General features: G+C 36.1%; 1 protein-coding gene across 2 annotated transcripts in view; it reads right to left on the bottom strand.

The window, feature by feature from the left end:
* Positions 1 to 13159, bottom strand: part of EED (embryonic ectoderm development) — a 35203-nt gene that overhangs the window by 20837 nt on the left and 1207 nt on the right. For both annotated transcript variants that reach the window (XM_008020431.2, XM_008020432.2), the window contains exons 2-6: positions 8361 to 8513; positions 6581 to 6673; positions 3412 to 3477; positions 2164 to 2289; positions 1081 to 1162 (exon numbers count right to left, since the gene is read on the bottom strand). In XM_008020431.2, coding sequence (XP_008018622.1) covers positions 1081 to 1162; positions 2164 to 2289; positions 3412 to 3477; positions 6581 to 6673; positions 8361 to 8513 — 520 coding nt within the window. The remainder of the gene's footprint in view (positions 1 to 1080; positions 1163 to 2163; positions 2290 to 3411; positions 3478 to 6580; positions 6674 to 8360; positions 8514 to 13159) is intronic.

Raw genomic sequence — 13159 nt, 5'->3', positions numbered from 1 at the left:
ATGGTGGTGCATGCCTATAATCCCAGCTACTCGGGAGGCTGAGGCAGGAGAATCGCTTGAACCTGGGAGGCAGAGGCTGCGGTCAGCCAAGATTGCACCATTGCACTCCAGCCTGGGCAACAAGAGTGAAACTCTGTCTCAAAAACAAAAAAAAAAAAAAGAGAAAAAAAAAAGTTGTAATATTTAGAACAAGTGAGGCATTATGGCCTATACACTTGTTCAGAAATATCTGAGCCCAAATTAGTGTTTATCAAGAGACAAGAAAAAGTAATCAACTCTTCCTAGAGGTAGTGATTTCCAAAATGCAATGCTTTCCCTTTATGGCAATATTTCAAATAACTTATCCCGGAAAACTTAGCATTTTTAAGAAATTCTATAAGGAATCCTTTATAAAACAAAAAAGCAATATGAATTTTAATATGTAGTATTTATTATTACACGATTGGACAGAATGATTTGGATATGCTAACATAGCCTGGGATTTTTCTACTAAAATTTACTCTTGTAAAAATTTTTTTAATTTGGCTTTTTTCCCCTTAGAACACTATCTGTCCACACACTGGGGCCTACTGGAGGGTACAGAGTGGGAGGAGAGAGATCAGGAAAAATAACTATCAGATACTAGACTCGAAATAAAACAGGACTTGTTAACCTAAGTAACAGGCTCTCTAAAATCAAAGATGTTTATATGGAAATAAAGCCCTGCAATGAGAATGTACATGCCAAAGTAAATTATGTGTGTTTTCCAAGAGGTAAAGGAAAGACAGAGATTTTTAAAGAAAAAAAATGAGAAGGATTACATAATTGTTTTGAAATAAGATTGGCCACAAAATCAGTAACAAGGGTGATGCCAGTCTGAGAGTGGAAAGGCACTTACTGGCAGTATTTTCTGTGTAAGGCTGTGATGGCCTTTGTGCAAGGTTGTGGTTGTGTTTTCTTGTGAGTTATTATCATCAGACATACAACCATGTGAACTCTCTTCTCATGGCTTTTCCTATTTGTCAAGGTTCTCTTGACATTAGTGACTCCATCTTAATTCTGACAAACTGCACAGACTAAAGACACATTTGTTTCTCTTACCTTTACTTACTGACAGGAGAAGATTTGGATCTCTTGGGTGAAATTTCAGCTCATTGATAGCATTTCCATGGCCAACATAGTGCTACAATAAATTTAAAACATTTCAAGTTTCCCATCTCGAAATCAGTACCTTTTTTTCCATAAATCTTTAGAGAATGTAAAAATAGTTTCACTTAAAGTAGTGGTTCTCAACCTTGGCTGCATACAAAATCACCCAACAAACTTGAAGTGAAAAGGAAAAAAAAAAAAAGAGCCCAGGCACAGTGGGTGGCTCATGTCTTTAATCCAAGCACTTTGGAAAGCTAAGGCAGAATCGCTTGAGGTCAGCAGTTCAGGACCAGCCAGGGCAACGTAGCAAGACCCTATCTTCATACACACACACACACAAAACTAAAAATTGGCCCCAGCTACTTGAGAGGCTGAGGCAGGAGGATCACTTGAGCCCAGGAGACGGGCTGCAGTGAGCTATAATCATGCCACTACATTCCAGCCAGGGCAAAGGAGTGAGACACTGTCTAAGAACAACAACAACAAAAAAAAAAGCAGGAAAAAAAAAAAAGATGCTCAAAACTCCACCTGCAGATATTCTGATCGGATTAGCGGAGGCTCCAATATGTATAGGGTTTAAAAGATCCTCAGGTGATTCTGATATGTCCCCACAGTTAAAAACAGCTGATGAAAGTGAGTTGAAAAACTTCTCTTCTTATCAACTTCCTAGGCTTCATCTTTATGTTCCTTACAAAATCCCTTTAACAACCCCCTCCAGTTTAGGTGTCTTGGAAAATGGACTCGCTCTTATTGTTCATTTAGAGCCTCTCAAAGCAAACCAAGACAAGGGTGAAGGAGGTAAATTATTTAAAAAGAAAACACTACAAATATTAACATTTCTCCACTTATTCCTCAATTTACATTACCCAAATGTGACAAAGGTCTCAAAAGATTCATCTAAAGAGAGCAGTAAGAAAAGTACAAATCAAATCAGAAATGTTACATTCATACCATTAGTTTTAAATTTAACATTACAAGCTTTTACAGTTGTGGATTCAAAAGAAGCAGATCTACAATTCAACCAGAAAAACCCACCTTTATACACTGCATTGTTATAGGATTAATTATCCTAATTATGCCTCTAGATCCAGCTACAGCCAGCAGAGGATGGCTTGTATTGCTATCGTAGGTCCATGCACAAGTGTAAAAGTTTTCATCAGCCTAAGAAATTCCACAGTTAAGAAACACAATGTTTTTGAAAAAGAAACATGTCAATAATTATAATAGAAATTTACAAAGAACTGCTAAAGGTTTTGACACAAAAGTTTTCAATTTTCCTTATACAACCAAATATATACAATGGTAATTTGAGGTCTAAAATCCATAACAAATGATCAAACAAAATTAGTCTCTCCACTCAATTTTGTTTACTCTTTAGCTGCTTGTACAACTACTCAACTCTGTAGCTGTAGTACCAAAATAACTGCAGACAATATACAAATGAATGGGCATGGTTGTGTTCCAACAAAACTTTACAAGAACAGGTGGCCAACCTGCAAGCTGTAGTTTAACCTCTGCTCTATCCCCATACGTCTATAAATATCTAAATAAGAACAATTCAGTTTTCCACTTCTTTCTTTGTGAGATATTCTCAATACAACAACAGGTCACATTTTAGTATCTTTCAGAGAAAACTGAATGTCCTTGCCTTGCCTTGTTTGCTAGGTTTTTCAAATTGATCTGGAAGAAATATCCTATTATTTAGCTTTTACTGCTCTAACTCTTGGGCTTTTCAAATTTTTCCGTTTCTTTATGAACCCGTTTTGCAATATGTTATTTCCTATTTTATTTTTTATATATTTTATATATATATAATATGCATATATTTTATTTTTCCTAAACTTTTTTTTTCTTCCTAGGCTTCACTGATCAAATACTTGGAATGACTACCAGTCACAACCCAAGTTCATCCTTATAACTACAATGAAATGATATATTCTAGACAAGGTCAAAGAAAAAGGAGGTTTTAACCAGTCTTTGCTAACATTTTCTATTACTAGATTTCTAACGCTCCTATCTCTCTAGACATCTGCACCCAACCAGCACATCAATCCCACAATGGATTTTTTTTTTTTTCTTTTTGCCTAGCTGAGTTGACACATACCACAATGGATTTCTAAGGGTCAGGAAAACTAGATACCAGGATTCTCTTGGGTGATAGTGAAGAAATAGGTTAAGAAAGGACACTAACTTTAGGGAATTGATTAATTTATAAAAGTTTTGGTGCACTTATTGAAAATAAATTCCTTTGACCAAAGATATTAAAAACCCAGGAAAGGATACATCAGCATCCACGTAAGACTGCAACAACCGGATTTCTCCTTGTGAATGACATTCGTACAAGGTAACCTAAAGAAAATAAAAATACAGTAAATTTAATCTCAAGTATAGAAACATACTCTCTCCAACTTTTAAACATATTTTAATCACAACCATATCTTAAATATATTATAGAAACTACTGCTTTAAAATACCTCCTGTGAGCTTAAAGAAGCCATTATAAAGCTGAATGTTTTACATAATACACAGAGTATATTAAATACTCCAGTAATAATGGTTTTGATTTCCAAACTTTTAAACTTATATTTCATCCATTTGATTGCACCAACTCTTCAAAGTGAATAAAGTTAAAAACCCCAAAGTAGTTGTGGTTTATCATCCCTTAATTCATAATTAAAAAGTTTTTGGAGACCAGGCACAGTGGCTCACTTAATGCCAGCACTTTGGGAGGCTGAGACAGGTGGATCGCTTGAGGCCAGGAGTTTGAGACCAGCCTAGGCGATACAGCAAAACCCCATCTCTATTAAAAAATAAAAATTAGGCCGGGCATGGTGGCTCATGCCTGTAATCCCAGCACTTTGGGAGGCCAAGGCGGGCGGATCACGAGGTCAAGAGATCAAGACCGTCCTGGCCAATGTGCTGAAACCCTGTCTCTCCTAAAAATACAAAAATTAGCTACACATGGTGGCATGCGCCTGTAATCCCAGCTACTCAGGAGGCTGAGGCCGAAGAATCACTTGAACCCGGGAGGCGGAGGTTGCAGTGAGCCGAGACTGCGCTATTGCACTCCAGCCTGGCAACAAGAGCGAAACTCTGCCTCAAAAAAAAAAAAAAAAAAGTCCACACACAGTAGCTCATGTCTGTAATCCCAGCACTTTGGGAGGCTGAGGCAGGCAGATCACGAGGTCAGGAGATCGAGACCATCCTGGGTAACACGGTGAAACCTCGTTTCTACTAAAAATATAAAAATTAGCTGGGTGTGGTGGTGTGCGCCTGTAGTTCCAGCTACTTGGGAGGCTGAGACAGGAGAATCGCTAGAACCCAGGAGGCAGAGGTTAAAGTGAGCCAAGATCGGCAAAAGAGAGAGAGACTGTCTCCAAAAAAAAAAAAAAAACATAAAAAATAAAAATTCAACTAAAAATAAGTCTTGGATAGTTTGGGTATTTACATATTAGTTACATACTTAAAAGTCTACAATTTGCCTAATGAATTATTTTCTCATGGGTGCAGATAATCAAATATTAACTTTAACATGTATGATACCTCTTTTCATGTCGCATACTCTAAAATTAAAACTATACATACATCATATACAATTTTGTAATACTAAACTTTTGTAAATTCCTTTCCATTTTCTCTTTTTTTTTTTTTTTTGAGACGGAGTTTCACTCTTGTTGTCCAGACTGGAGTGCAATGGCATGATCTTGGCTCACTGCAACCTCTGCCTCCCGGGTTCAAGTGATTCTCCTGCTTCAGCCTCCCGCGTGGCTGGGATTACAGGCACCCGCCACCATGCCCGGCTAATGTTTGTATTTTTAGTAGAGACAGGGTTTCACCATGTTGGTCAGACTGGTCTCGAACTCCTGACCTCAGGTAATCCACCTGCCTCAGCTTCCCAAAATGCTGGGATTACAGGCGTAAGCCACTGTGCCCGGTCCCATTTTTCTCATAGCTTATAGTCAGTCACATTAGCAAAAACCTATTAATATTTTATAATAGTATTTAAGACCTCTGAAGATCCTGTATATCATCACAACCTATTAATTCATTATCTCCTATGTTAATGTTCAAAAAAAATTCTTTATATGGCTGCTAACTAGGTTGATTATGTCTTATGTGATAACTGTTTTCTTTTTCTTTCTTCCTTTTAAAGAAATTCTAACAGCAGAACTTTTTATAATTCAATTAACTATATGACATCCCTTTATGTCACTTTAAATAAATATAGGGATTCTTTTTGTTAGAAAACCTAAACTCTGCAATCAGCATACTGGAGCACAAACTATACCAAGTATAACACTATCAAAGCTAATTATTAACTTAGGTTTACATTGGTGTCTTAAAAGTGGATTCAAATTGAATTAATGGCTACATTCCCAACTAGGAAAAAAATAATCTCAACCTTTTCTTAAAACTGCATAATTTTTCCTCTGAACTGTTGCTTTCAAAGAATCTAGGAACTAAACAGCTATAAGCAGACTACAATATCTAAAAACCTACATTTGACTAAACACCAAAAAAAGAAATAAAAAGTTATTATTTCACGTTATCAACTTCAGTGGTAACTTACAAATATTTAGAGTTTCAATGAATTGACCCCGTCAAACAGTAAAAGGCCTAGAGCCTTACATCTCATTATAAAATTTCCTTAAAAGGCTGGACATGGTGGCTCATGACTGCAACTTCAGCTCTTTGGGAGGCCAAGGCAGGTAGATTGCTTGAGCCCAAGAGTTCAAAACCAGCATGGGCAACATAGTGAAACCCCATCTCTACAAAAATATTAGCCAGGGATGGTAGTGCATGGTAGTGCACACCTGTAGCTACTAAGAAGGCTGATGTGGGAGGATCACCTGAGCCCCAGAAGTTGAGGCTGCAGTAAGCCTTGATTAGCCACTGCACTCCATCCTGGAGGAAAGAGTAAGACTCTCTCTCTCTCAAAAACAACCACCACCACCACCACCACCACCACCACCACCACCAAAAACCACCACCAAACATTACCTGTCTCAAAAAAACAAAGCAAACTCAAATGTTTACTACAAATAATTAAAACATCTCAATAACTTATTTAAATCTACTGGATTTATGCTTTCATTTGCAGAGTCATTAATTACCTTAATTTTTAAAAATCACAGCCAGTTCTTATGCTATTTGAATGATAAATACCAAAATCACTTTAGAAAGGACACCAATTCTTTCAACCAAATATTTATGAAGACAAATACAAGTATAAAACCTGTTTCATAAATAATTAGGGGTAATATATTAAATAAAGATGTATTTTCAGCCATGCATACCAGTTTTAATTAATTTCTAGAAAGCTTCACTTACATAAGAGAATCAATTTAAACCGGCTTCACAAAATGTACTTTGAAATTATTCTATTTCAATATTACATTAACACGAGATCTGGAAATCAAGTCAAATACTAAATAGACCCCTTAACACTCACTCTGTTGCTTCCTACAGTTGCAAACACTAACGGATCTCCTTCTTTACTGTGCCAGTTAAACTGAACTCCAAACAATGGTTGGTTATGATCTTCCTATAAAATAAACATGAAATAAGAAAAAAATTAATGTAACTTACAAACCAGAAAATTATAGTAAACTAACCTATCCCCTTCTAACTTGTTTCCAAAATGCAATCCTTATTTTGTGTATCATACATAAGCTAACTTTTGACACTAAAATTAAAAAGATGTCTACTAGTCTAGTTTTCACATTTTAAAATATTGTGTATGATAAAGTTTTATCACAACCAAAGGTTGAAATCACAAGTTAGGTAATAACCACTTACCTATGAAAACACTTATAATATTTGCCTTTTATTTTCTTAAGACAATCATATGCTGAATCACAATAAACCAGATAATTTTGGTGGACACAAAAGGACACAATTTATTTTTCTGAAATAGGAAATTAACAAATGGCCTTAATAGCGTCTCTGGCATTCACTAAATTTTATAAGGCTAAATTTTTCCCTTGTAAAGTGAAGCATAGCAGACTCCATTCAAAACACTGTTTTCTGTTAGTCAGAACCAGAATATCTGAACACTGGGGACTAGGGGAAGAAATAAACTGTAACTTCACAGTTACCAGGAGGCTATAGGAGATGTACAAAGAACAACTATTCACTTTTGTTCACAAGGTTATTTTTCAGCTTTAGGATTTTACTGGCCATCTTCTGGCATTTAACACTAACTTTCACGTTCAGTTTAAGGCACTGTTTTCACTTTTAAAGTACAATTTTCATTTTCTCATCATTTGAAAAGCCACAACTTTAGGATTCTGAAATACTACCTTAAGTATAAAAGGCAGCTAAAAATATCTTCCAGGTACAATACTTAAAAGTAGTACGTTAATGTAAATAAGTATGCACATGAAACTATAATTCATAGGCTGAGATTAATTTCTCTCCTTTTACAGGAGTAAAATCTGACACACTGAGCATCGAATTTTTGCTACACAAACAGAAAAATGTTACAGTCATAGTTTCTTATGCTTTCCCAAGACTTTACTTATAAACAAATATATTTCGATATTCAGGGGTTTTAACTTACATATGTACGAGATAATACACATTTTTCCTCAGTATAGAAAAAAATAACCTCACATTTAAAAAGCAAACTGTACATATATAAAAGAAAATATGTTAAACACCAGTAACCCTTTTTATAAATAAAAATGCTATAGGGGACACATTAACTTAAATAACCCCAACCATCTTTTCCCCAAAAATTTAATATTAAAAAGTTTAAAAATTTTTACACCTTTTTATTTGAAAACAGTTACAAATAAAACAAAGGACAGAAACTGTACAAAGTAAAACATCTGTTTCAATTTATACTTGCTCAAAGTTAATGGGTTACATTCAGTTCTTTTTAAAAACAGATGCCAGAAGTGGCTTATGTTTTTTAAGTTTTACCAAAATATGAAGGGTAATAGTTCCCCAAATCTTTAATTCGAATACAAACAGTAAAGCAAAAACATCCTGCAACACTCAGTGTCACATATTAAAATTAAAACAACAAAAAACAAAACCAAAAAACTAAACATGGAATGGACTATAATAGATATGCAGTCTGAACTACAAAAAAAAACCCTTCAAAACACTGTAACTTTAATATATTTACAACTCGACAGAGTATCCTCAGTACGAAATGCATGCCACAGAGGAATAATTTCTGAAGCCTAGCATTCAGCCCAAAGGATCTGTCTTTTTGCACATACCTTGAGACTATTTACACATTTGAAAGAATATTTGCATTTCTTTGACTTCCATTTTCCCTTTCCCCAACTTTTCCTTCCAGGTGCATTTGGCGTGTTTGTAGGTGTATCAGGGCGTTCAGTGTTTGTACCACTTTCTATACTGACAGCGTCATCCTGTAAGCAATAAATGAGGAAAAATTACATGAAACAGCAATATTGTTTTTAGCAGTAAATAACTATTGGGAAGATGCTGACTGACCTAAGAGAAATAATTTCTGCAAGAAGAAAAAAATGTATTCATGCCTCCACATAAGGATAAACAAAATCCAGCTACACGTTAGAAGGTTTGTAGGTATTTTATATTTCAGCAAAAATGAAAATGAAATAAATACTAATGAGAATAATGGAAGAGTAATACTGTCTTTAATAAGGCACTGGTCTGTTCCAGTCACTTTAATACACTGTAAAGATTAACTATCTTGGCCGGGCACGGTGGCTCAAGCCTGTAATCCCAGCACTTTGGGAGGCCGAGATGGGCGGATCACGAGGTCAGGAGATCGAGACCATCCTGGCTAACACGATGAAACCCCGTCTCTACTAAAAAAATACAAAAAACTAGCCGGGCGAGGTGGCAGGCGCCTGTAGTCCCAGCTACTCAGGAGGCTGAGGCGGGAGAATGGCGTAAACCCGGGAGGCGGACCTTGTAGTGAGCTGAGATCCGGCCACTGCACTCCAGCCTGGGCGAGAGCGCGAGACTCCGTCTCAAAAAAAAAAAAAAAAAAAAGATTAACTATCTTTACAGCTCTTTACAAAAGGTACTGGAAGTGTTGAAAAAGCCTAACTGGTCTCTTGGCCGGTAAGGGTTGCTGGAATTTCACCCCAAAGCTGTGACTCTTAAATCTGACTGATGCGTATGTCTTCACAATTTATTTGACTGCTGCTCAGTCTGGAGCATGGAGCTGGGTAGCCGTTGGAAGAAGGAGTGTTAATGGCTTCTACGTTAGATGTCACGTTTTAAAATCCTGTTATTCAAATTCTGCTTATAACGCAAACCATTTAGAATTTTTTAAAACTGCTACATATATTCTATGCTATTTACAAGTTAAAACTGTCTTGTTCTAAAGTGATAGTAATACTCATTTATCAGAACTCCAGAGACCCTCCATCACAATTAAAGTAAAATCCTTCCAAAGAAAGAAATGACTGCAGGAAACCTTGAAAATTCTCCTAATTCATACCTTATCTCACACACGAGTGGCCCTCTAATCTCAGCTCTCTAATCTCAGAAGAGGATTCCACTACCTCCTGATTACAGATTCCAATGTCTCCTTTGGAAAGAAAAAATTTATTTAAATCTATCACCTTAGGGCAGCAGTTCTAAAATACATTCCAGAGGAAGCCTTTTTTTCCATGAAATGCCTATTAAACAGTCTAGGAAACACTGCTTTAGGGGCTATTTCTAAATTATTGCTTCCTAAAGTTGGTTTTATATAGAAGGTTAAATAAATATCATAAATGAAATAGGTGTGTAGCAAGCAGTAGGTACTCAAAAAATATTTGAATTGTAATTTAATGTAAATGTCATTAGTCTTTACAGAAATAGAAAATGGTATTTTAATCTCTTTTTCTCTACACCTTTTCAGCTGTATTCACATAATTAAAATCAAATGTAGAAAACAATTCTGTGTCTCAGTGGAAAACTATGCATTATCTATATAGCACACCCTTCCAAGTTAGCAGACTAGAGCCCTCCACTATGTCTCTGAGCTATCTTATAACTCTTTTTTGAGACAGGCTTTCCCTCTGTCGCCCACTGTGTCCTTGGTTCAATGCAACCTCCACCTCCCAGACTCAAGTGATCCTCCCCCAACTTTAGCCTCCTGAGTACCTGGGACAACAGGAGCTGGCCACCACACCCAGCTAATTTTTGGTAGAGACGGAGTTTCACCATGTTGCCCAGGCTGGTCTCAAACTCCTGGACTCAAAGGATCCTCCCACCTCAGCCACCTAAAGTGCTGGGATTACAGGTATGCGCCACTGTACTCAGCCACAACTCTTTTTTCATTATGAATAACTGATAGACATGTAAATTTTGTCTCTACAGTAGAGGTGCAAAATGTCTTCCCTTCCACTCAAGGGAAAAAAAAGTTTCTGTCTCCATTTGGAACTCATCTCTCCATTCCTTACTCCATATATTAATAAATTTGTACTGTTTTGATTCTGCGGGTTAACCATTACCATATAACATTTGCCTGGTTCCCTCTGAGTAAAAGTTTTAACATGTGTTCACTTACCATTTTTTCTGTAAAATTACCTTTTAACACTAGAGAAATGAAATTTCAAAACCTCTAAGACATTTTATATACCAGTTTCTTTACATTCTGGCTAAACACTGAGCTTTACATTGTGTAAAGAGGCCACACAAAACACTCGTTAATAGGGCACATTGCTTATTTTACTTCTGACCACTTAATTTACCCATCTCCTCCAAAGGCAAATCAAGATGGAATCAAATGAAAATGTAATACAGCCAACATGCTTCCATTTTATCTTTAAACTAAAATCAAGTCTTTGCTGAGTGTCTAATGTATGCACAGGCTGACTTCCATCCTATTCCCTTCTCAAAGTAAAGAATGATACTGTGCAACAGACATGGTACTACCATCTTCACTTGCCCAACGAGGAAACAGACACAGGGCAGTAATTTGTACCTGCATCTTGCCACAGAGATGCCCTGCATCTCTGCTTTTGCTTAAGCAAAAAGACAAGTCTCTAGATTCAGTCCTCTGATCTTACTACCAAGGCATCCATTAGTACTCTTGCAGAAGCCAACTATTTTGCAGTCATATGATCTCAAAAAGTTCAATAAAATGGCAGATAACATACACAATAAATTTAAAATATGTGCCTATAATTCTCTGACTCACATTACCAGTAGTAACTGCTCAAGTTACCTTAACTCTAACTCAAAAACATATTCTTCCCCCATCTGCTTTGGCCTTTTGCCATTATTTGGCGCCCTGAAGAGTAAAACTATTGCTCTTATTTTTCCTGAACTCATTTTTATACAATGTTCTCTACTCCCTTACCTTACTACTGCCCCTAAGTCAGGGGTACATGGATGAAATTCAGAAGGCATGTGAACTCAAATGGGGAAAAAAATTTGCATCTTAATTTTTGCCACCTTTAAAATTTAGCACTTCCTTCTATTATTATCTAGGTAACATACATGCTTAATGTTACTGAAGTTGTGACTCTGTCACCAATGGAAATCAAATATTTTTATACTATACTTCGAAAAAGTGTTTATGCCCATCACTACTATCTGACCCACTGCTAAATCTTGTTACTTAATGTGCTAATAAACTACATATAGTATAGTGCTACATCTAAAATTTGTTTTAGAAATATTTTATAAAATGGTGTACAATTTTATAACTGAATTTGTTTGCAACCTCATATCCTGTATTTCACACATCTGAAAATGTTATTTTGAAAAGACTCTACAAGACTAAGGCTTCCAAGGGATGCGCGCGCGCACACACACACACACAAAATTAAGTCTATCCAAATGGAGGAACCAAAACAAAAGCTAATCCAATCATTTGGTCTTGAACAGCTTTAAAACGGCAACAAAGAATATGTTTTCCTTTAAGGGTCTGCAAGAAGAAAATAAGCTTTATTTTGTCTTCTGCAAGTTTCTTCATTCTAAACAGGTTTGACAGTTTCATTATATCTTGCTTGATTATTAAGTATGTGGAAGGACCAGAAATATTATTCTATGTAATCATAAATAAGTAGTAGTAATTATTATAAATAAATAACACGTATATAGTACTTACCATGGGGCAGACACTCTTCTTAGTACTTTAGCTATATTAACTCATTTAATGCTTACAAATACTCTATGAGGTAAATACCACACACCACCATCCTCATTTTTAAGAAACTAAGACAATTATGTCAGTCAAGCTCAAGGTCAAGATAACAGAGCAGAAATTCTAACCTATCACTTGGATCCAGCATCTGCGCTCTTAATACTCTAATCTGCCTAGGGAAATTTAAGAAAACGCAGAAATAAAATGAACGGTCTCTAAATAATAAAAAGAGGGTAAAAAACGTTCGATCCCAATGTACAGGGAGATTGGGGCGCACAATGGGGGGAAAAATACAAAAGTAACACTTAACACCCAAGCTTCCTGAAATTTCAAGTCTAAGATCCCACAAACTGACAATCCCAAGAATATCTATCTTGTCTCTGCAAAAATAATCCTTTCCCATCTTAGTCATGACACCATTACATGTTCCAGCTAGGAATTATGACATAGGATTTAGAAACTGAATGTGGAAGATGTAACATTTATTCCTAAAACTAGCCAAACTGAGAAAATGAAGAACTTAACGCCACTCTTCTGAAACATTTTAAGGATTTTTAAGATAGTCACAAGTTGTCATATATCATGAGAAGGAGAATCACCTTTTGGAGTAATATCTTTGAATAAATTGTCAAGATATTTCGTTGACCCTACTGGTTATCAACCTAAAACATGAAACTGAAAGCTTATTTATGTCAATTCGGCTCTTACTGGTGAGTCAACTAAAACTCAGTTGGGTTAAATGTTGGTACCGAATGATTACGAATATCCATTTCAGAACTTAAAAAAAATCTGATTGTAAAACATCTCGCACTTGGCGAAGCCAGGAGCCCATCCTTAAATACATCTGCCTATACCACTATTGCCTAAATTCTTCCAGGTCGCCCCTCCTTTATCTTAAGTAAAAACGTTCAAAGAAGAAATCGCCCACTCTTACTCCTTCCT

The sequence above is a fragment of the Chlorocebus sabaeus genome, chromosome 1 (assembly GCF_047675955.1).
Source record: "Chlorocebus sabaeus isolate Y175 chromosome 1, mChlSab1.0.hap1, whole genome shotgun sequence".
In the NCBI taxonomy this organism is placed as follows: domain Eukaryota; kingdom Metazoa; phylum Chordata; class Mammalia; order Primates; family Cercopithecidae; genus Chlorocebus; species Chlorocebus sabaeus.
This window is presented reverse-complemented; position numbering and strand designations above follow the sequence as displayed.